Consider the following 25,318-nt stretch of genomic DNA (forward strand, 5'->3'; position numbering starts at 1 on the left):
AAGAAGTTAAAATGGAACTGTCTAATGTGTATTACAAATCGTGATACTTTTATAATGTATGGTACGTCCCAGATTCCCTTGTGAATATCTTCCAGCAGAGAAGAATAATTGTGATTTTCCCCAATAGTTTATTTTTCCATAGTTTACTTTGGCTATACAACAAAGATATGATGACTGCAGCTTTTGAGTCATATGAGAAGAAATTCTAAAGACCCCTTCATACAGGTCTTTAAAAAAACTCTGAGCTACCCACAGCCACTTTTCCCAACCTTCATATCAATCTGTATACTATAAGACTTTTTTTTCTGCCACACAAAAAAAATTTATTGGGCTGTAATTTTTTAGTAGTATACAGTGGAACTTGGGTTAATGAGTAATTTACATGTTATGCTCAAAATTTTTTTAACAAATTTTGGTTCAATTAACAAGAAAAATTTTTTCACTTTGTTTACTCAGTTATACATAATAACAACTGAAGTGATGGTTCTTTGCTTTTTCTAACAAATATAATGTGGGGGTTCTGGATAATTTTCACCCCCACCCCAGTCTCCAGTCAGCATGCAAAATGAACCAAACCCTCCTAGAGTTTGAAAAAATACATTTTCACATCATGCACCGCTTCAAGATTATCGATAAAGCCTGGAATGTATGTCACTGAGAGAACCCTCAATTCTGCAGGAAGAAAACTAGGCTGATTGCATTATTGAATGAAACTTTGAGTGTTTATCTTATGAACAACAGCCACCAGTTGTCAAAGAGATTATCAAGAGTTGTAAAAGCCTTAGAAAAGACTGGAGCTAAATGAGGAACTAGTACAGGAGTTGACCACAGACGAACTGTTGGATCCTCTCAGCAACAGCTTGTGAAGAGGATCTCGTGTGAAGAAGAGATAACTGTAGAGGAATCCCTCATTTCAAATGAGATCAGAGAGATATGTAAAATTTAGGAAGCCATCCAAAGTTTTATACGAAAGAACCACCCAAATAAAGTTATAGAAGTGTGGGGGCCAATAATAATGTAATGAAATCAGGCCAAAGACAATGCAATTTTTTAATTCCTCAAAACGAGAAAAAAAAGTGTCAGTGGATGGATTTTCTTTTGCTCAAAAAGAAAAAGATCACAGTCAGCCAACAAATAACAGTGAATAATTATTGAATAAATGTCATTTTTATCAGTCATTTTCATGTGAATGAATAATTGTGAAATCATCCGAATTTAGATTATTTCCAATGGGGAAGTTTGATTTTACATACGAGCTATTTGGATAATGAGGACATTCAACATAGGCCTCGGCCAAGCAATATTGAATAAATAAGTAAATAAAATAAAACAAATTATCCTCAAAGTTAAAAAGCTAAGCTGTATTTCCAAATAACTGTGTTTTAAATTTCACTGTGATTTCCAAATTTAGCTTCCCCCTGAGCCCCTCTTTTAGCAATCACCTAAGTTTGAAAACCACCAATTAAAACCACTGTTTCATTTGAATAGTTAGTTAGCAAATTTCAATTACTTCTTACCTAATTTTGAATCAGAGGAAAAATAATAAATCATTTTTGTCTATTTGGTTTTAATGGCAATGGTTCTATTTATACAAAATGATGTATTTCACGATAATACCAAAATAAATTTCAAAAACAATGTGTATCCTTACTTGTTTCGTATGCCATCTTTGCCAGTGAAATACACATCCCCGTCTTTTACCACTTTCAGCTTAGTTCCATCAGTATAATGCATTTCTACATGAGGAACATCTTCTACAAAATACTGGAAAAACAACATGGAACCTTACTGTTGTAAAATATTATGAGCAACTTATCAGAACACACAACAGAGAACCTCTCAATAACGAACACACATGGGACCAAAAATTCTGTCTGCTAATGGGGAGCGTCTGCTAGTAAAGTGGAACCTTGTTTATATGATTTTCACATCGTTTTTTTCCCCTTCAACTTCTAATTAACTAAAACATAAAACTAATAATATTTCCCAGAAATCTGAATAATTTTCAAAATTTTAAATGTTAAAACACACTGCAATGAAACTCACTTGCACAGCTGTTCCGATACCGGGAAATTTATTAATAACTTTTTTCCCACTGTTTTGAAAGGATCTGGAGGAAGGTGAATTAATGCTATGTGATTCAGGAGTAGCAGAAGTTTTCGGTTTTTCACCTCTATCCAGAGATCTGTGTTGTTTTGGAATATCAGATATGGCAATCTGTTTCACCTGAGTGTCTTTTGAAGCTGAGAAAGGGGCTTGAGAGTTTCTGTTCGTTTTTTTCTGCTGAGAAATAAGAAACAAACAAAATTATTATTGCTATTTTAAAAACTAAGTGCAGCAGTATAAAATCATTATATCTGTTGTTAAAATTAGCAAAATAAGAATTAATATAAAATAAAAGACCCTCAAGCAAGAGTCTTTGCACTACCAGTAACTGCTTTTGACATCAAAAAATAATATAATAAGATTTGTATAAATTAAAGATTTATACTCAAAACACGAAAAAAGAATTGACACTTTCAAACATCAGTTACAAAAAAAAACAAGAACACTACAAAAGCTGCTCAAACTTTTAACCCCCTCCCCCAAACTCCTGCATTCGTAAATTTCTAATCAAATTTTATTTTTTTATGCATGAAAAACACCCTTAGCAAAATAAAATATTATAACCACAAACATTCTATTCATAGAAACAGAATTGGAAAAAAAAACTATGAAGTGTCAAATACGTTTTCAATTTACCCCAGGCATTTTCTCAGTCTCTGTTGCTGTACTGCTGCATTTATTATTATGGTGGGGAAACTTTTGAAGCGTTGATTGTCTTACTGATTCAGATCTAGTTGAATGCATACTGGTAGATACTTTATTTCTTTGCTGATTTAGGACATCAGATTTGTTCTCAGGCTGTTGCTTGAGAATATCTCGTGACCTTGAACCATTTTGAACATCACTATGGGATGGTATCTAAAAAAATTTAAACGATAGAAGTTAGAAAAGCATTCACAATGAATTTCTAGTTTGTTGCCACTGTTAAACATCACAATGAAAATATGTTTATTTAAAGTAATGCATAGCAATTTTATTTTTTAAGCACTGTTTCCATTTCCTGAAGTAAATTTTTATTATTATAGATAAAAATTCTCTTAAATTAACACAACACCAATAACTATAAAATAAAAAAACATTAATTCATATTTTTACTCATTAAGATTTATCTGCAATTGATGTATAGTAAACAGAAATATTTGAATAATGAAACGTAATATATTAGTTGAAAACTCAAACCTGAACTACTTACAGAGGCACTAGATGATGACTTTGTTTTATCTTTATCAACTTTTGCTTTTACCATTGCTCCTGATCTAGAAGAAAAAAATACAATATGTGAAATAATTTTCTTTTGTTATGCAGAAAAATATCTCTTGATAATTTTACAAAACTATCCATATTTTGACAAATATATAAAAAGCCAAAATGTTACACAAAAACTAATATATTTTGATTCACTAACCTGCCAAAAGTAACAGGAAATATATCATTGATGTTTTCCTGGCCTAAACCTTCGAAAAAAAATTCACAGTCTCTGCAAAATTTCTCAGCCTAATAAATGATATCAATGCCATTAGATGTTTATCTAATGCAATTAATCAAGAATTCATCATCTTAGTTTTATGTGCAGAAATATCTATATGTCAGGCAAATAACACCAATTCATCAATAAACTTTGTGGTATACTGTATAGCAAAGGAAAAATGTAACAAATAGGGAAATTCAACCAAAATTAGAGCATGCTCAAATCGATTGTTTGAACAATAAACATAGTTTCAATCAGAGAATCTTTCCACATAAAATATTGTTCAAAAGAGAAGTAATCCCCAGAGACCTATAAAATTTCTCATGAATTAGATAGATCCAAAATTGATAAAGTTACAGAAACATAAATACTTTTAATCCATAAATTAACAAGGATACTTGAAAAATAACAATTTGGTAATTCAAAAAGAAAAAAAATCAAGGTGGTAAGGGTTTCAACTTACCGTCAAGAAATGATCTACTTTGGCTTTAATGCTCTCTTCAAGAGCACTGATATTGTCAAGCTTAATATCACTCTTTTTCCTTTTAGGATGAACTAGCTTCAATATATTATCATTACCACTTTTCATCTCTCTCATCAATCTGAACCCTTCATAAAAAAACAAAATGAGAAATCAAAACAACATACTGAAACTTGAGATTATTTCAAAAGGAAATCAGTTGAAATCATCCAGTATTGATTAATTAGACAACTTTCTATAATGAAAATTTAAAGAAAAAAGTCACATCAAAATTTAAATTTTCAGATGAGAAAAAAACCACCTTCAACTGCTTAATTGTATATCTATCTCCTACTCCAAAAGTTGAATTTTTCCCATATATCTCACTGTATTGATTTCTTTAAGAGTGAAAATCAGGGTGGAAAACTCAAAAGTACCCCTAATGATCCCAAGAATAAATGAACTTTTGCTACATCTTTCTCTACAAGCAGCATCATACTTCAAATTGTCAATAGAAGCAGTCTGCTATGGTCAATGCCATCAGGTGATGAGAGCAGCCAAATGATTGAAAACTCGGGAAATGTCAATCAACAGACATTTATGTTTATAATTTTAGTTTTTAATTGAGTTGCTGTATTTTTGAAATATGACATCCATATTTGTTATGGGCATCTTTTTCTCAGCCACCTCGTTGGGCATTTTGCCTGTTGTGGTGTTGTATTTGTATATTTGTATAAAATGGTTCCCTTTTGTATAAAATTATCTCTGTTATTGAAGATGCATGAAAAATGCATCTAAAGTAACAATGAAAGAAAAACAAACACATGCTCAAAAGTTGTATACTGGGTGATTTCTTAATTTCCCTTGCCAGATTTTACCGGTAAATCATTGATCCTAGAGGCATACTTCCAATTAGAAAATAAATAATGTGTAGAACTCAGATAAGTCATTCATGTTGCAAAGGATTGTATAGTTATTTAAAATTAACTTTTTATACTGACACTCTGTCCTCAAAAACCCGATTAGAAAGTTGTTGCACTGTCTTTATTGGGGCCAACAAAGAAAATTCTATGTTTCTAAGTGCAATATTCGCAGAGATATTAGAATTAAAAAAATCGGGGGAAAGTTGGGAAAGAACAGCATAAATAAGGGAAAGAAGCATTGCCCATTACTTTTTGCTGTTCTTTCCCAAACCTTACTCTGTTTTTTAAATCAAATATCTCAGTGAATATTTCACGTAGACACGTGGAAGATTTTTTTTGTTGGTCTCAAGAAAGAAATTTCTAATTGGGTTTTTGAAAACAGGGTGTCCGTATAAAATTAAAATAATTTTTTTATTTAAATAACTATACATCCCCTTGCAACATGAATAAGGTATATGAGTTCTACCCGTTATTTGGATAATTTTTCTAATTAGAAGTATGCCCCTGGAATCAATGGTTTGCCACTAAAATGCGGCAAGGGGAATTAAGTAATCACTAAGACAATTTTGTGTTTGATAAAACACAATCTGGAATTGAAAGAAGCATGCCCTAATTTGATATTTTAATAGGAACAACCATTTGAAACTTGCATAAACAATAAGAGAGTGAGAAATTGAATTAGAATAGTTTAATAATCAATTATTTCAAAAATACACCATTATTAATTCTGATGGTAAGCTAATGATGTAAGTTGATACTTGGAGAAAATATCAACTCTGATATTTATTCACTTTTAACTTGAGAAAGCATCAAAAAACTTAACAGCATGCAATTTTTCTCAATCAAAAAAATTTTCTTCCATACTTAAAAATTTTATGAGCAAAATATGAGATACTAAGCAGTTATCAACAATTTTACTTCCCATGCAACCATGTAAGAAGTCATCACAAAAACAAATTGTTTTTTTGAGAGAATAGGAAAAACAAATATTATATTTTTTGTACTTACCATCATTAAAATTGAACTCACAGTTTTTGTTCTCCATGATCATGCATTTGCCTGAAGAAGTATGGTAGCTTATCTTTGCCGTTTTAGCCCTTACTGCCTCCACAAACAATGCAGCATATTCATATACTTTTCTGTGTTTTGATGCATCAGTATCATTTAGTCTTTCATAACCAAGTATCATGTCTGCCCCTTTTGCAGGGACTGGGGAAGGTTCTTTTTGAAGAATCTCATTGTTTCCAACTTTATACATAACAATCTAATTAAAAGGAGAAAATAATAATGTGATCATCACATATTCTCAAGAGATCATAGCAGATGAAACAAAAAAAGCATGGTATGTATTCATGAGAAATTGTTAATTATTATCTAAGCATTGTTTAACTTATTGCAAAATCATAAAAATCAGAATAAAATTTAACCCTAGTTTTGACCTAAGGGTTTATTTTTTCCATGGTTAGCTATAATATTGGATGCATAAGTAGTTCTGCCATCACTCTTTCCAACTATGAGTGAAGTGCAATGATTGAATAATTGTATCGGTGTAGGCCTGTTGCTCTTTGTGGAGAAACTTTTTTAAGTCGGATCTCACCTTTAAAAAAGTCTTGCCACAGAGAGCAACAGGCCCCTGCAATGGTACAATTATTCAATCATTCCACTTCACTCATAGTTAGAAAGATTGATAGCAGATGGCAGCACTACACACTGATCATTGATCATTTTTGTCGCACCACAGTCAATTTCTGCACACGAGGGCCAATTAGACCGGGATCTACAATTTATTGCTGATTCCGAATGGCAGGCTTGCTTTTTTATATTCATCAAGAGGTTGGTGTGCTAACCCCTCTATGGGGGACTCCCTGCGGTAGCAATTTTTTCTGTGGTCATGTCGCCGTTTTTGTTTTACCCCTGTGTCAGGAAAGTTTTCTGACAAGAACGAACCGGGTATCGAACTTACCGCACCTCTAAACATCCTTTGGTACTTTAGGCGAGTATCTTATCGACCTGGGCTACCGCGCCCAGCACTACACACAACAAATATTACACAATAACAAACTTCACATTATGTTCCATGTGAATGCGCATGTATGTGTTGTACATGCACATTCCAACATGTGCCAATTCTTTAGAAATTCCGCAGAGGAATATAGACGAGGTGCATGTGTGGTTTAGTAGTATCACATTGGATTTTCATTTATTAAGACCAGATAGAGCCCACAACCAACATTCCATTTCATTTTTACTTTACAAGGGCGGAACTCTGATATTTATACAAATTAGTGATGAAAACTTGCATCTATCGAAATTAGTATAACTATAAAGATTTCATCAGTGTTTTCCACTCATATTGGGCAGAAGAAATAAAATGAAGTGAGAATAAAAAGATATAATTTTATGAAGCAATATTCATCTCTTATATATGTCCCTTAAGACTAATCCTAGGGAATAAAATATGACTTGAAGCAAGAAAGTTAAAGCACCCATTGAACCAAAATAGAAATGAGGATGATGTGATGATGCAATGCATGAACACAAAGGCTACTCATAAATGTCATTCATAAAACTTCATTTCGAAAAATGAATTTGCACAAATATGACATTCATGTATAAAATAAATAACCTTTGAATTAGGATTGTAAAGTAAAAGAAGGGTTTACATGGAAATTTCAACAGCCGAGAGCTACATACAAAAAGTTGTACATAGGCCATATATGACCATAAACCATAACAATACAATTATGTTTTAGCAAAAATTAATGATTCATCAATGAAATTTATGAATCGTAAATTAAAACTGAATATTCAGAATTAAAGTTATATTAAAATCATACCCTCATGCCATCTTTACTTATTCTGTAAACATATGTAACTTTGTGTTTGTCTTCATAGGGTGTTATCTTTTCTAAACAAACATCTCCGCTTTGTAATATATGAACCTGCAAAAGCAAAAATGAAAGTGAAACAACTGTTATTGACAACAAAAGAAAATTTTTTAAGAGCATTTACCAAGGACAAAACATTGTATAAAAGGTAAAAAAAATTGCATAACTAGGCAATAATTGTCATTGAAAGCTAGACATTAAAAGATTAATATACTTTTAACTTGAAACTAATTGCCCTAACTAAAATATTTGTGTTTTTAATATTAAACAGGCCATTATTCCATAGTTTCATTTACAGTGGCACCTGAGTGCTTGTTGGTAATTCGAAACAAAACTCATAATGAGTTTCAAAACAGAAGAGTACTAAACACATCCAGTAAATTGTTTTCCAGGCCATAACAGGTAAGCAGAAGCAGAGTTCATAACTAACAAAGCCCTTAGAGGCAGATTTGTCTTCTAAATGGGATGAAAGTCTGGACATGCTCCGATATACTTTATTTATGTCAGAATGCAATGAGAACTGTTGAGCACTACAGCATGGCTGTTTATATAAAATAACTAGGGTTTTTCAAAACCAAAGATAACAAACTTTAAATAAACATGAAATTTTTGTGTCAGAATTTGAGATCAAATTGTAATAGTACAGACAGAAAAAGACGCTTTAGTAGAGTGTGCATTTCACCAGAAATTAGTAACTATTTTTCTCAGTGGATTTGTTGCGAGAATGCCATCAATCATTTGAAGATGCAAGTGATTCCAGCACAATGAAGGCAGCTAGTTTATACAGTAAAATGCAAAATTACTAAAGAAACTACATTTCTACTCCAATAGATTACACACAGTACCCCCCTCCAGTTCGCTCTGTGATGCCATCTCAAAGGCACTATGTACACAATCCCCATTTAAATTATGAGGACCTTGAAAAAGTTCAAGGCCAAAATTATTGTAATGTGTCAAGAATAAATGTAATATGCCACAAATGTGTCAATAACACCATTTGTGAACGCGCCTGTTTCTGTGATTCAACGCTTTGTTATTCGGCATTGTTCCAAAGGACGACACCTACAGGCATTTTTCAACCTGAGTCAGTTGCTAAAGATTGACTATATGAAGTCTGATAAAATAAATCTGTGTGAAACACAAATCCTCAACTTTTTGCATAACACAGAGATCTGATTTGATCCAGCCAGTCCAGTGAGATTGCATTATCAATCATCTAAATTCAGTCAATTTATGTTTATATGGTGTCGATACAAAATTAAATCCAGCACGTTGTAAAATGGCAGTAAAATAAAATGGAATCTCTATAATGTTGGGTGTGTTATCTTGTGTTTATAGTCTGTGAGATCGAACATTCATAGGAAACTCTCCACTGGCAAGACAGAAGACATATCGAATTCAGCTCCCTCTCAAATAGTTAACCGGTTTTGCACTCACCATTGCTCATTTGACCCCATGCATCCTACAACAATAAATTCTCATTTAGGTATGTTCTATCACCTCCTTAGTTTGTTACAGTGGTTTTGAAGCATATGCTATGCAAAATATACATCTCTATAGCATAAAGAAGTTTTCACAAATTATATGAATTATACAGGATATCATGAAAATTTATTTAGTCCTTCAGCCACTAATCAGATATAAAGTATCTTAACACACCTGCAATGAACTAGCTCAGTAGAATCATTCTTGCAAGTCATAATAGTAAAGTATTTATAATACTACACAGTAAAGCATTGATAAATTTCTCAGAGGAATGTTTGCAAAGAATGTGTGTACTATAAAGTAGTACATAATGCAAGAAATAACATGATTGAATAATACCATATAACTTTAAATAATATATGTTTTCCTATGAAGTTTACGCAACACTCATATGTAACATACCACAACATCTTGATACATTTTACGAATAGGCTGGAGACGCTTAGTGTTAAGGCATTTTGGTAAACGACACTTTTTGACATCATCTCTAACTTTTCTCTGAAGATTTTGAACTTTTCTAGAGACAAGATCCCTGTGATCTGATACCGGTGTGGAGGAAATTGGCAGTTGTTGAGGTGCTCTTTCATACTCTCCATGCTGACACATATTCTTTGCAGTTCTACAATGACACAAGTCTGTATGCGTACACCGCTGGAGATCACACTGTCCATGATGACTGCAAGATGGATGAATGTTGCATTGGTCACAGATATCACCATTTCTAATGCTAGAACCAAAGTACACATTAATAAGTTTCAGCTTCCATTTGTGAAAAATAAGACAAAATTTTTTTGTATATTTCACTCCATATCTATAAAAGGTTAAGATTTAGTTTTACCAAAATAGTAGTTTTTATGCATCATTTTAAGGTTAATTAGAACTGAATCAACACTTTAATTAAAGTGTTAAAGAAAAACTACACTTTAACAATAATTAAAAATAGCTTTTCTGAAATTTTCATGCACTAATTAAAATTTAATACCAATGTCTGTCAAGCCAGAGCTTTGTTTACTAACCACTCATATAATTTCATTACTAACCTCTACTAGCCAGACATTTTAATCTTTGACACAATAAACAATGTTAGACACGATATGATTGAAAAATGCAGTGAAATATATATAAATAATGTGATGATTTACTCTGTGTAATGATTTTCAAGGGACTGGAGAAAATTTGCTTTTAAAAAATTTATCATTACAGATGGATTGAATACATTCTGTCAAACCATTTAAGTTATACTAGTTTCCATTAACGCAAGTGGCACAAGTCTGATTAAATTTCAAAAGAAAACTATAGGAAAATTGTTTCTTGAGTTGAGAGCAATAAAAAAAAGAATAGTTGATGCTTACTTATGACGGCAGCAATTAGAAGAAATCAGATGATTATGAAGCTGATTTTTCTTTCTTGGGCAGCATGCTGATGCACATACCTGTTGCTTACAGTGTTCTCTTCCACAAGAAAATATATCGGTGCACTGACTGCAGCATGAGGCATGCTCTATAGCACTACCATGACATGATCCCTGAGAGTTGTTTGGGCAGTGATGAAAATTTAGATGACCTGAATGATTACTGCTACAAGCTCCTCTGAAAAAAAAACCAAAATATACTGTCATAAAAATTAAGAATGACTATAATATTAAGGACAAGAACTACCACTATGAAAAAAACGAGTCTATAGCACTGTCAAAAAATCAAGGATAAAAGCTTTGATATAACCAATTGACACAAATAATAAATAAGACTAAATCTTAAAAATTTATAAATATTCAGTAAAAATCTACAAACTTTAAATCAATGACAGCAGTACCTTTCATTACATGGGCTACATTCACCTGCACGGGAAGGCACCTCATTTCTACATGGACTAGAAGCTTCTCTCAATCTCTTTTGGCAGGCACGTTCCTCTGATAAGTCCTTTTCCCGTCCGACAAAATTTCGATGAGCATCAGGTTCATATCTACATGCATTAGAAATTTCTCTTAGCCTGTCTGAGGGTATATGTTCTTCTGATACAGTTCTGCCTCGTCCCACTGAATTGTGATAAATTTCAGCATCGTGTGCACATGGACTAGGAGTTTTCCTTAACCTCTGCTGGTGGATAGGTTCCTGCGGAAAATCTCTTTCTTGCTCAACTGAACTTGGAAAAGCTTTTACAGCTTTTAAGTTTTCATAGAAATCTGTTGAGCGAAGTGATGGTGGTGGCATAATGGCCATTTTTGATCTTAAAGCACTAGCTGAACTATGTTTGGACAATGAATCACTATAAAAGAACAACAATGCATGCACATTAGAATTTCTTTTTCTATGCTTCCAATTTATTCATTTAAATATCATTCTTGCAATACATCAATATACACTTTCAATACATAATTTTAAAAAGTAATAAATAAAAATTAAAGAAAATAAGTTCATGCTCTGAGAAATGAGAGGAATTTTATATTAAATTCATAAAGGCCTTCATAATGAACCAAAATAGTCAGTCGATCACAGTGATATTAAAAATTAACAAAATCCTCACAAATTCATGAAAATAAAGAAAAATTAAAGTAAATTTTTTGAGTATTGCTAGGAGAAATTAGTAACATAATCATGAACAATTTTCACCTTGAAATTAATCTCACAGGAGGAGACTTCCCAAAACGTGGCAGAATGTTTGTTTCCTGGCTAAAATGCACATTCTCATCTTGACTATCTCGAAAACAAGAATCAAATCTACTGCTGCGTTTGCTATGCCTTTCAGAATCAGAGTTGCTGCTCCTTGTACTGCTTAAACTTCCTATTGAGGGAGAACCAGAAGAGCCTAAACCGCTGTCATAAGACCGTGTTATTTCTGGCTGTTTGAAATAATATTAAAAAAGAATGTTAAATTTGAAATCACTGGTAAAAGCATCAATTAAAAAAGGCTAAACATAATGCTCAGCCTCTTTGTTAAATACCAAAACCAAAAAAAATCATACTTTCTTGTTTCAGAAACTTTCAAATAAAAATAGTGTAACTTTGCTCATTATCTAATAAAACTGTTCTGTTTCTGATAGAATGAACTGTAAACATTTTGAAATCGGAGGCGACAGGAAGAAAAAGGGCCAGATGATCCAGTTCTAAACATTTGTCACTTTTTTTTTCTTATGTGTAAAATGTTAATAAAAGAATTAAAAAAAAATTACTCTCAAGATTTTGTTGAGAAAAAGGAATGTAATGAATAAATACGCTAATACATATCAAGCTAAGATATGGTAATAATTTTATTTGACTTTTATTTCTGCATTTGAAAATGCAATGTATGTGCACATACATGTTATAGGATGTTACAAAATTTAACTATTTGGCAATGACGAAAATGTTTTGGATTTTTCAATTGCAGCTTGTTCAACTTCTAGTAGCTTATAAATAAACAGCACACTAAAGAGTAGGCGATAAATCAAAGAAAAAAGATACTGTAAGACCTCCATTAACTGAGTTTTGGTTTATTCACATTACTTTTTATAAATTGATTTTGGAAAAGTAGGTACAGTTAAATTAAGAAAATCTTTTTCCATAACAGCAAACTGGTTCAACTACAACAGCAGCATGTAACAAGTATTGTTGGATATACCCAAAATTCCAAAATGAACACGGCTGTAAGCGTTTCGGAACTATATGGGTATATCCAACGTTCGGTTGAATATTCGACGTTGGGTATATCCAACGTTCGGTTGAATATTCGACGTTGGGTATATCCAACATCGATTATTCAATTGTATTATCAAACCCAAAAGGTAACTCATTTCTAACAAGTATTGTATTATATGATGAAGGAGAAGGATGGTCCAGAAGGCATCAAAAAGACCATTTTTAAAGTATGTACAAATCTTCAACAGCTTTTGAAAAGTATAGTACTTTCATTACTGTAACTTTTTGATATTTTAATTGCATTGCACAGAAATTTGAAATAATTCTTGGCACAAACATAAGTTTTGCCATTTATTTACACAGTAAAACCTCTCTTTTACGGACACTGGTCGGACAAAAAAATTTGTCCGTAAAAGAGGGGTGATCGTTAAATATCAGTTAATCAGCGGTTTGAAAAGCATGCTATTATACACCAGGAAATTATTATTTGGCCATAAAAGTGACCACATCTGAGGGGTGTCTGTTAAGAGGAGTTTTACTGTATATATCTTAATTCTTTTTATTTAATTTTAAAATCTAATAAAGTCTGTATCTCACAATTGTTCAGTTGTCTATGGTAGCTTCAATTACACATTAGTTTTGATGATCTGGATCATATTGCATTCGACAAATGTAATATTTTAATATATTTACTAAGATTAGTTTAACTTCCTATTATCCAAAATATTCAAGTGAAAAATTTCAATTAAACAGGTAGTTTCAACTCAAAAGGAAAAATAAAACTCAGGTAGAATTCATTACAATGTTTTAAAATCTTTTTTCTTTATTTTAATATTAGAGCAGTGTTTCTCACAGCTCCTAAGGGTGTCACGGCGAGCTGGAGATATTGATTTGTTGTAAGATTAATTGTATGATTAGAAGTGATTCTTTTATAAGTGAAAATATGTACTAAATTACTCTGGGAAACTGCAGATGAGCCATTCATTAAGCAAGGGAGCTAATTGCAGGTAACAAAAGTTTGAGAACTACTGTATTAGAGGAATGATTCTGTGACAAGAATATAATTGCATTATAAATCCTTACTTTCACTATTGATGATTTTCTTAAGAAAGGATGCTCCTTAATCTCTGAAAAGTAATAAACAAAAATTATTTTTCAGGAAGAAAAGACACACATCTATGTATTCTTTATGTAAGATAAATATACAGCAGAAAAAATTACCTTTTATACATACACTGCTACATTTTTACATATACAGTGTTACCTCCGATAACAGACACTTTTTACGTCTGTAAAACAGTTTGAGTGCATTTTACAATACAGGTACCCCTCAAGTTATGCAATTTCACTATAATTTGATTCTCAAAAGGTGATTTTAGGAAATCCAACCTGCAAAATTTGGCTTGAAGTTTAACTTCAATCCTGGAAATAGGCTTGAAAATTGAAGATACAACATAGTTAAATCCTTTCCCAATGAAATATGTTGGATTTAATGATGTAGCTGAGACAAATATCAGAGAAATTCTCAGACCTCAATGATGAACAATGTTTGGTAATACACTGACAAATGCCATGTGAAATTTAACAAAACAAAGCGGTTCCAGTAACACTAGAATTTTCATATTTGCGAGAAATATGAAGAATTATCTGGCTTCACTACTGAAGTTTTTATAAAGAGATAAAAAACGCTGTTTGTCAGCTGAATCTCGACTGTTTCATTGAAAAGAGTTACCAGCCTTTATCATACCAGGCTCTTCATGAAAGAAAACATCCACACTCACTAGAATCAATCAGAAGTGGTGAAGTCAGAAAAAGTATTAATTTAATTCATTCACATTGATTAAATTCACTCGGCTTATTCATAAGCTTGAATAAATAATTCATTAAAAAAAGTTCCTTTGCTGTTGAGTTAAATTTTTTTAATCCTTCTGAAAAAAACTGACCTCCCCCTATCTTTCCCACATGTTAAATTGAACTCACTTTACGTGATTATTTTGCGGAACCAATTAATAGCATAAAGCAGGGGATGTATATCAACACACTTTGTACTGGCGGACAAAATTTAGGGTCCCATGGATGTCCATTATTCAGAGATTCCACTACATATAGTGTGTCCCGGAACTTGGAGAGGAGGTAGTTAGGAATCATAATCACATAGGAAAAAATGGTCAGAAACGCCACCCCTCAAGTGATATAAAAAGACATAAAAACACAGTGTAAGGACAGGATACAGAAAGCAGTGTAAAGTATTTTATCACATAAAAAAATACAATAATAATTAATCACAAGCATCACAGGTGTTCAAAATTTTACCCATTGGCATTGATGCAGTGTAAAGCATTTTATCACATAAAAAAATACAATAATAATTAATCACAAGCATCACAGGTGTTCAAAATTTTACCCATTGGCATTGATGCACGCATGACATCTATGCCACTTTGATTGCCGAACATTTTCAAAGATACCAGGCATTTCACATATAGTAGCATCAGCAATGGCGATTTGTGCCACCAAGTCCATGTCTGAATGTACTGGCACTTCATAAACAATGGCTTTCAAGACACCCCACAAAAAAAAAATCAAGAGGAAATAAATTAGGTGATCTGGGGGCAATGCAATGGGACCACCATGCTCAATCCATCTACTTAAAAATGTATGTCCAGAGTCACGTACGGAAACAGTGTGATGAGATGGAGCCTCATTTTGTTGAAACCATATTCACTAATGAATATGTGTGGAACATTGTCAAGCAATTTGAGAGAACCTCCTGAAGAAAGATGAGATACTTGTGAACGTTCAGTCACGGTGGTAAGAGGTATGGGCCTACTAAAAAGTCAGCCACAAGAGATACCTGTCCCCCCCCCCCCACAAACATTAACAGCAAAGTGGTGTTGTGGGGCACGTGGCCTGGTTCCGTGTGGATTGTGTACAGCCCATTTGTGCACATTGTGAGTATTGAACACCCCTTCATGTAAAAAGGATGCTTCATCACTGAACAAAACAGAATTTGGGAACTGCAGAACCAGCATGGTTCAGGTCTTTGACCATCTGCACATATCTCTTCATTGAGACAGAGTTGTGTGCCATGTTCGGGTTAGGAGGAGGATGGAACCGCAGGTCATCCGCACTTTCTTGAAGGAACCACTCTGTACAAATGTGACCTGTTGTGGATAATCTTCCGGCTGCAGTAATTTGACTCTTTGGAGATGAAAAGGATGTAAGGCATCACTGTGCAAAGAATGTGTCACATAGTAGTTCAGCAGCAAGCACTCATATACTGGAGCCGGGATTTCAGTCTACACAGCATCCATACACACCCTCTTTCAATATTATTAATTATATTGATCGCAGCCACCTGGTATCCTGCATTGGTACTGTGAAGGATCCACATTCAGACAGGTTCTGATGCACAAGTGAACATTTGGTGATTTGGTAGGCACCTCATTGAAAATCTTTCTCTCTCTCTTTCCAGATACAAACATACAGCAGCAGGTCCATTTCTTTCAGCTAGGCCATACATGAAATGAATATCGACCAACTCAGCCTTCGCGAAACGATTCATGGTGACCGCACTCAGTCGACGTCTACAATGAGGAACCCACACATGCCGACCTTGATAGGTCATGTACAGTGCCACCTATCCATTTTCAACCACATTTTCTTATGTGATTATGATTCCTAACGATGTTCTGTTCTCTATCTCCCCCTCAAAGTTTGAACATAGAGTTCCGGGGTACCCTGTGTGTATATATATATAAATTTGTCTTTCTCGCACCATCTTATTTAACACAACCAGCATAAAATGAATAACACATCTCATTTCCTAGTAAATTATTAAATTAAATTATATGGTAAAACATTAAAATATGTGAAACTTGAAAAACTTTTATATACAACTGGAAGAGCTCATTAAATACTTGATATTTTCCTTCATTTGGTTTTGTTTTTTTAATTTTATATTAGCAAGACCTAAATGGAAAGTTTATCACCAGCCATCAATGATTACAGCAAAGAAAAGCATTACACAAAAACAAACTACACGGCAGGTTCATTATACACACATTCCAACATGTACTAATTCATAAGAAGTTCCACAGAAGAATATGGAAGAGGTGCATGTATGGTTTAATAGTAGTAGTCATCAGTGATTGACACAGTACTTTATATTTGAAGAAAATTTGAATACACAATTTTGCATGACTAAACATCACTTTTAGATTCTAAGTTTTAGAATTTTTCTGAAAATTAGAGTTGACCTCCACATTCATTTGAAAAAGTTTGACATTTATCTTTGCAAAAAATAGCAAATGCTTGAATAAAAATTTTAAAACATACGCTGTAAGGTAATCCTTTCTCTGGTATCTTTCTGCAGCATAGCCAATATAAGGTCCCTAGCATCAGTTGATAAATTTGGAGGTATTTTAGGAGTAGAAAGAGTCTGGTGAGTAATAACAGCAGAAGTAACATGAGAATCAAATGGTGGACGACCAACAAGTAATGTATATAAGACGCAACCTAAACTATAAACATCAGTTGCCGGACCTTGTGATGACCTTGTGACAACCTCACTGAAAAAGTAAATTTTTGAGTGCATAAATATGTAAATAAATACTTTAAATTTCTCTCCATTTTAATATGGCCGAACTACCTTTGTTTGAACAATTATATATATATATATATATATATATAAGAAAACTGTTTAAAGGTCTTTTGTCAAAACTTTGTTTTATTTACTTGCACATAAATTAATGAATTCAATTCAACATGATCGTTTCCCATTTTTGTCAGTGTATAAACCTACAAATAAGTTTATTATATGAAAAACACACATTAAAGAGATTTACAAATATAACTTTGAGAATAATCTTAAAATTTCAATTTATCTTAGAATTGGAATCCTTACGGAGACATATAGTTTGGGGTTCCACACATTGTCTGGTGAGTTTCATCAGCCATACAAGACAGCCCAAAATCGGCTATTCTCTAAAAGTAAAAAAAAAATATAAATTAAGTAAAATTTTTGTAATTCCAAAATATACAAATTAAATACAAGAAAATAGCTAAATGTGTGCTAGACAATAAATATTTAGGTATTTGAGTTACCAATGATTTACAATGTAATTTAAGTTCATGTAGTAAAAATGTACTGCAATATATATATATAATATGATTATATTTATAACACAAACAAAATATTTCTATAGATGGCTTGAAAAAAACAATGCAATCCAAAATTCATCTACTTAATATAATACACAATAGAACATCCCAACCAAAATAATTTTTTACATTTGGGTACAGCAGGTTTAAGAAAGGTCAGAAATATTACAAATGATTTCTTTGGACATTAATTTTAATAAACTTCATAAATACAACAAGCAAATTTACTGTTTGTACAATTTTTGGCCTTTTATCATCTTTGAAGTCCCCTATTTTAGTTCCTTTTACAACTTCAGGCTCATATTTTAAATTTTTCTTATCAAAATGGGTTAGCTCCCCTATATTTCAGATATAAGAGGGAAGTTCTACTACATTTATATTTAATTTTTTCTAATTAATCCTTATTTCTCATGGACATATTTAATTTTGTGCCATGGGTCATCAAATTAAGATAAAAATTTTCAGTCTCAAGTACAAGATTTTTTTGATCGAAAAAATGTTTTTAAATTTTGATGGCAAAACATTTTATACTTGTTAGTGGTCACTGAAAATAATGTAATCCAAGCATAGCTGTCAACTTTGGAGAATGAGAATTTGATAGGCTTTTGCTCGAAATCGAAATCGAAAAAAAATAAATACAAAAAATTTTTGAAAATCAATGGAGAGATTTTTCATTCATAAAAGTGAAATTGTAAAGATTTTTTTCCTTTGCAAAAATGTGCCATATTGCCAAACATTGTCAATTAGCACAAGTTGCAAATCATAGCCAACCAGTAGGTTAAATCACCTGTCATTACATTACTACTCTCAAATCAAATCACACCAACAAAAAAAAACTTACACCAGGCCCGAAATGGGACATAGACTTCACTATGCTCAAAATTATTAACACCCATATAAAAATTAACTACCACAATATCGTACAGTGTATTTTATGCAGAATAAAAGTAATGTTACTTAAAACATGTTCACATTACAGCTCGACATAATTTTCAAGCTTCAATTTGTTTAATTTTCTAAAGTTTTTGTGTGCATTTGTTGTACACTGTAATTTTATAAATAATTTCATGCATGCAAATCTAACATCCAATGAAAGTTTGGGTATTTTTACTTAATATCTTTTGCTCAAAACCTGGATTATTTGCAAGCCAAAGCACTCAAAAACCAAGTTGCTACTGTACGATAAAATATCTTTAAAAAATTTGCATTTTGCTCTAGTTTTATAACTCACAGTCTAAAAAATAAAGGAAGTAAATCTTAAAAAAAACTAGTTACGATTTTCATGTTTTTTGTCAGCAAAATGTTGGCAAGCTTCAAATCACGATGGATCACTTTATGGGAATGCAAGTAAATCAAGCCATCTACAATCTGTCGAAGTATGACCTTGGCTGCAAAAAAAAATCAAAATAAATCTCTGAATAAATACTACAACTCCAATAATTTCCAGCGTACATTGCATATGCAAAATTCCCCACATGCTAATTTTGCTAATATGAGAAAAAAATGTAATCCTATAATCTGCAGATGGAGTACAAAATCATAAGGAATGGAAGAGGATTGTTAGTCATAATTTTTTTAATGGAAATTCTTCTACTCCGCTCTATACGACATCAGTAATTTTTTTTAAATTATTTTATAAAATATTTGTTTTCATTCCAACCTCTCAGAAAAAAAAAGTTACAGATAATACGCAGTGGCTCACAGGGCCGCTGTGCAGCCATGTGGGAATAGTGCTGGGCTCTCATCCTGAGGATCCAGATTTGAACCTTGTTGATGTCACAGTGGTGGTAGGGCTGAAGTTGGTTTTCTGCGTTCGAGGTGCAAGTGCGAGCCGGCCTCCCATTTAAAAAAGTCTCTCCGCAGAGAGCAGGCAGACCTCCAACCCAATACTGACATAACATGTAAATTCAAGCATTTCCATCTTTAATTCAGAATACTGAAGACGGATGGCAGCATGAACATGAAACAAGCGCAGCTCTACAACATAGATACATTAAGGCCACACATTTACTCAGAACACATATTCCGGTATATATCGATTCATTAGAAATTCTGAAGGGGAATGTGTACGAGGTGCATGTACGATTGAGTAGTAGTAGTAGTAGCTTACAGAATATGACAAATATCAGGCACCAGGTCGACATGCAACTAAAAAATCAGTATTGATCCCTAAAATTTTCTATGCATGATCATTAAATTGAAGTCTGCACCAACACAAATGTTTAGTCAGCATGAATACTATCATAAAAAGAAGTCAGCAAGTCCCGGAAAAGTAGGGAAAAAATGTTTGGGCCCTCCCCCCTAAAAAATTTGGCTGGTACCTAATTTTTTTTTTATCTGCCAAGCCTTGGTGGCTCATGGTCCACACCAAGAAATTTAGATGCTTAACAAAATATCTATGGATTATAAGCAGGAAATAACAATCTGAGGTACCTCAAAAATTGGAGATTTTTAGGTGAATACAAATGAAGCACATATGACATGCAGTCTGACTTGCTAAAACTAAACAATCCATAATGCCAGTTCAAACAGGCACATTCCTTGTTCCAGTAGTAGATAATGCTAAATATATGCTTTGTTTAGTGTTTGAACTTGTTTTCCTAAAACACATGAAATGAGGTTACCCACAGTTGTAAAATTTACGAGACAAAATATCTTCTCATATTAATCCTTTTATAATCAACCATTAATGTAGCAATTTATTTTGATGCTGAAAAAAGTCTACGTGGACTATATTTATCTTTTAACATAGGCCTGCAGTCAAATTTAGATATTTCAAAATGTTTTTAGCAGTTGATATTACTTCAGGTTACCAAAAATTCCAGTCAAAAATATAGATCCAGTCATATGAGATTGAAATAACTCAGACACATCTGAAATTCAAGTTATCAAAGTTCAACTCATGATGAAGCTCAGGAATTATACAGTTCTAAACTTGTTCAAATAAAACATTAAAAGATGTGACAGCAACACAAATATTTGATGAAGTGATAGCACTGCCTGGTTTGGTTTGCAGTAACAGCTCAGAATGTTGTCACATTGAGATACATGTTAAGTTGAGAAAAGTGTATAAGCAACAACATGGCATGATTAAACTCCTCTGCAAAGAAGATGCTTTAGCAAATGAAATATTTCATTGAATGGACTATAGAGAGTGCTGTCGGTGTCACCAACTAGCTCTAAATATTAAGGCAAAAAAAAGGGTTGTATGAACTCTGAAAACCATATAACTAGAGGGCCAGAAAAACTGTTGAAAGCTATGCATAATATCCTCACAATGCATGCTCGCACACTGGAGATGCAACAAAATACACCTTGCATCCTTTTCATTGGGTTCACCCATCTTTCAGCCCAGATATTGTATATCTCATTCCAGTCTCATTTGTTCCATTGAAGAAGGCATTAGTTTCATTTCCCCTCTGGTCAAGTATTTTGTGATAGATATTCTGTGAAAGAAAGGTTGCCCAAACAGTGGAATAGTTATCTTCAGACCCTCTGGCACTGTTACCAATGTGTCCATTGTGGTGATATAGTTTATTTTTTGCTATACATAAAGTGTGCGTAAACCTTTCAAAAGGACCTAACTTAAAGAAAACAGACTAAAAAAATGCATTAACAAATAAATTTTAAATTAATACATTATAACACAAGAAAACTGCAAAAGAAAAATGATAGTTGGAAATTAAAGGAAATAATTATTAATTTTTTGCTGACCTTGAGATTCTGAAAAAGGCTTTCCTTCGCATCGGTTCATCATATAACTCTGAAGTTCTCCATTTTCACACAATTCCATAACGAGATAAACATTTTTTTCATCTTCAAAAGATTTATAAAGCTAAATTATATTGAGAAAAGAAAGAGAGGCATAAATGTTTTTTCTCATCAAAAGGCAGAAATATATGAAATGATCTTTATTAACTAAACATAAGCAAAAATGAAAGCATCAAATTATAATCATACAAATTCTGCAATATAAATTAAAATTTGAAAAGTAAATATCAGTTTAAACACCATCCACTGTTGAGCAAAATTTACATTTTTATCACTTCATGTCCAGTGGTAACTATGTGCCAAAGTGATAAAAAATACACAAATCATAATATTCTCACCAATTTCAATGAGCAGTAGGGCAAAACACAAAAACCATATACAATAAAAGTCTGTTATATTGAGTACGGCTTATAGTGAGAATCTTGCCGTTATAAGTAATTTGTAAATTGTCAAATAGCTAAGTGATTGTCTATAGCAAGTTGAAAACTAAAAAGCATTCACTATAATATCAAAAAAAACCTCTCAAAAATGCCAGTTTTTCTCTTTGCTATCTTGAAAAATTGAACATGATGATTCTTATCACAGCACATGCTTGCATGTGTGTATGTGAGAGAGAGTTTTTTTTAACTTTTCTAAAAGTTGTTGACCTTTATCTATATTGATAGACATGTAGCCTACACACAATTTCTGAAAATTGTGTGTTGTTCTCAGACTCTGATTAAGTTTTTGTTTAATGCCAGATTCTAATGGTTATGCTTTCCCGTTACTCACCAGGATTTGAATCCAGACCTAGAAGGGAAAAAACCTTTCAGAAATTTTTTCTAGTAGAAAAACCCTTCATGTTTATGTATACTACTTGTTTTTGATCAAAACTAGTTTTCAATAAAAAAAACATAGCTAATGAAATAACAGCAGAAAGAACTGAAAATTTTGGATAATTATCCATTGTGAAATAATTTTTGAAATATATAGGCCTAAAGGTAATTTGTTTAATCACAGAAGCACATCGGAAATACGTAGGAAAAAGTGTGAATTCTATTTCAAAAGAATCAAACAAATATACAGTGAAATCTGTCTAAGATGGACACTATATGAGATGGAAGCCTGTTTGAAACAGAATCAAAATATAATCTGTTCAATGATTTGCACCTTTACAAAACAGAAATCTGTCTAAAACAGAATATTATTTCAGTCTTTTGATATTTCATTTCATACAGGTTTCACTGTATTTAAAAAAAAATGTAATTCAAAATCACATTTTTAAACACATTTATTGTGATTGCATTTTTTATTGGGTTGCTGCATTTTAGAAATATGACATCCATATTTGCTATGGCCATCTTTTTCTCAGCCACCTCGTTGGGCATTTTGCCTGTTGTGGCCTTGTTTTTTGTAAAATATATAACATCAATACTGTGATAATATACCTTCACTATAGATGGGTGGTTAAATCGTCCATGGATTTCCCTTTCCATTCTTACACGTTCCAGCATTCTACTAGCTCGAGCAGCACTCTTATTGATCTGGATTTGAAAAAGAAATTAAAAATAATGCAATTATAAAAATGTATCTTGATGATTTTATGCACCAAGAGATGCAATCAAAAAAAATCTTATGACTTATTTCAAATACACTAAGAGTATATATTTCCTAATTTTTCTCCCCCATGAAGGGAGAAATGAAAAATTTTGCTACAAGCTGAAACCGTTCATGTGGTTTCAGAACTGGAATTAAATTCTAATTTAATAAATTAGAGCATTATTATTATTATACTAAGTAATTAAATGTGTGAAAAATTTAATCATTTTCATTATTAGATACACAATAGAATATTTTCTCAGACAGCTTTCAAGATTCATAACATAAAAATAGTAACATGAAAGAAATAGGCATTAAAAAACCTGCAAAATATTAGAAACAAAATTTATGTGGTGAATTTTGCATAGAAATAAGACTGAAAATTGTATATAATTTACAAAAACTGCACAGCCCTTTTTTTCCCTGGTATAATATATCAAGGTAAGTCCACACTAATCATTTTTCGCCAGAGAACTCGCATGATTTTTTACTTTTCCTGGTTTGGTATACGTCCACACTATTCTGCCAAACATCTAACCGTGGTCTGGCTTTGGAACAGAAGAACACAGAAAGTCATACATCTGCAGGAAGTCAAAGGACAAGACTCTACATCTAAGTGGCTTGATATAACAACAGCAAGGGCAACCTCATAAAACCTTAGAATCAAGAATGTTTGTCCTATAATTTTTCACGTCGTCCACATTTTTATGAAGTGAATTTACTCACAAACAAAATCAACATGCCATACAATGCAAGGACAATACAGAGCAATGTAGATCGATCCACTATTACACCATGAGATTAGAAACTCAAATTTTGATCGTAATAAAAGCTTGAAGAAAAAACTGATCATGTAGTCAATTGGTGCAGGGTTTAGCAATTCAAAATTAAAATTAGGCACCAGCAAAATTTCTAAAGGAGCAAGCATTTCTTTTCTTGAAGGAAAATTATCCGAAATATCCTCTTTTTTTCAGGCTTCGGTGTGATCACTTTTCATTTTCATGTTGGTTGGCGTGCTGACATGATTTCGGAAAGTTTTGCAATTCCACACCAATTCTACAATCAACCTGCCTCCTGGGATTTAAAAACTCCCTTCAGTAGAGGAAGCATGAAAATTTTTGTTAATGGTTCACTATATTCAAAACAAATTTGTTTGAAAATTTCTTAATATCAGACTTTAATAAAGACACAGTATAATTGACCAAATAGAAGAGAGGATTTGCTCATATTTTTATTGAAAAAGAAGAAGAAACAACATATACCCACCACTTTGACAGCAACTTCCATATTGTTCTTCTTGCAAATCATTCTTGTGACAGTACCAAAGGCACCTTTTCCCAATGTATCGCCAGGAATAAAATCCTGTTAATGAAAAAAAAGAACTTATTTTACTTTTTTTTTAATGAATCAGCAAAAAAATTATTAATCCAACTTAATATAGTAAATCCGAGCAGGACCAGTTGAATAACTTTTAATAACCATACAAACAATATTCCTCAACAATAAAGGTAACTAAATAAAGGTAACTTTCCATTCAAAATAAAATAACACTCTTAACCCATCAGTATTAACCCACCAATGAGCCCCACCCCCATGTTCTTTCTTTCTCCTGTGCATAAGCCTCTGAATCCAACATTTATATTTCTAATATCAGAGTCATTTGCAATACCTACTTGTGCGACTGCCCCAAAGCCGACCGTTTTGCATAGTTCTGCAACGAACCCTCGGTTGACACCCTGTACTAATGGTTGAATGTACGTTACATTCCATTTTTCTTGTTGGAATATCAATTTTAGATTTGTTTTTTCCGGTTGTAATTTTCATATTTCTATTTTTATAAATGTTTTTTTGCATACTGACAG

At 32.5% G+C, this 25,318-nt stretch overlaps 1 protein-coding gene across 2 annotated transcripts in view; it reads right to left on the reverse strand.

Annotated features, from left to right (window-relative positions):
* Positions 1-25,318, reverse strand: part of LOC149064773 (serine/threonine-protein kinase PLK4-like) — a 31,099-nt gene that overhangs the window by 3,538 nt on the left and 2,243 nt on the right. Inside the window, exons 2-20 of one of the 2 annotated variants that reach the window (XM_089255082.1) lie at positions 24,723-24,818; positions 23,306-23,401; positions 21,822-21,942; positions 19,383-19,495; positions 17,851-17,930; positions 17,283-17,515; positions 14,028-14,071; positions 11,940-12,169; positions 11,143-11,595; positions 10,683-10,919; positions 9,733-10,057; positions 7,795-7,899; positions 5,966-6,221; positions 4,038-4,183; positions 3,512-3,600; positions 3,299-3,362; positions 2,743-2,964; positions 2,047-2,283; positions 1,652-1,764 (exon numbers count right to left, since the gene is read on the reverse strand). In XM_089255082.1, the coding sequence (XP_089111208.1) occupies positions 1,652-1,764; positions 2,047-2,283; positions 2,743-2,964; positions 3,299-3,362; positions 3,512-3,600; positions 4,038-4,183; positions 5,966-6,221; positions 7,795-7,899; positions 9,733-10,057; positions 10,683-10,919; positions 11,143-11,595; positions 11,940-12,169; positions 14,028-14,071; positions 17,283-17,515; positions 17,851-17,930; positions 19,383-19,495; positions 21,822-21,942; positions 23,306-23,401; positions 24,723-24,818 (3,260 nt within the window). The remainder of the gene's footprint in view (positions 1-1,651; positions 1,765-2,046; positions 2,284-2,742; positions 2,965-3,298; positions 3,363-3,511; positions 3,601-4,037; positions 4,184-5,965; positions 6,222-7,794; positions 7,900-9,732; positions 10,058-10,682; positions 10,920-11,142; positions 11,596-11,939; positions 12,170-14,027; positions 14,072-17,282; positions 17,516-17,850; positions 17,931-19,382; positions 19,496-21,821; positions 21,943-23,305; positions 23,402-24,722; positions 24,819-25,318) is intronic. The other variant, XM_089255083.1, reaches the window with a different exon arrangement.

Source organism: Pholcus phalangioides, unplaced genomic scaffold (assembly GCF_987345545.1).
Source record: "Pholcus phalangioides strain wild (caught in Gottingen) unplaced genomic scaffold, Ppha-v1.0 ptg000042l_1, whole genome shotgun sequence".
In the NCBI taxonomy this organism is placed as follows: Eukaryota; Metazoa; Arthropoda; class Arachnida; order Araneae; family Pholcidae; genus Pholcus; species Pholcus phalangioides.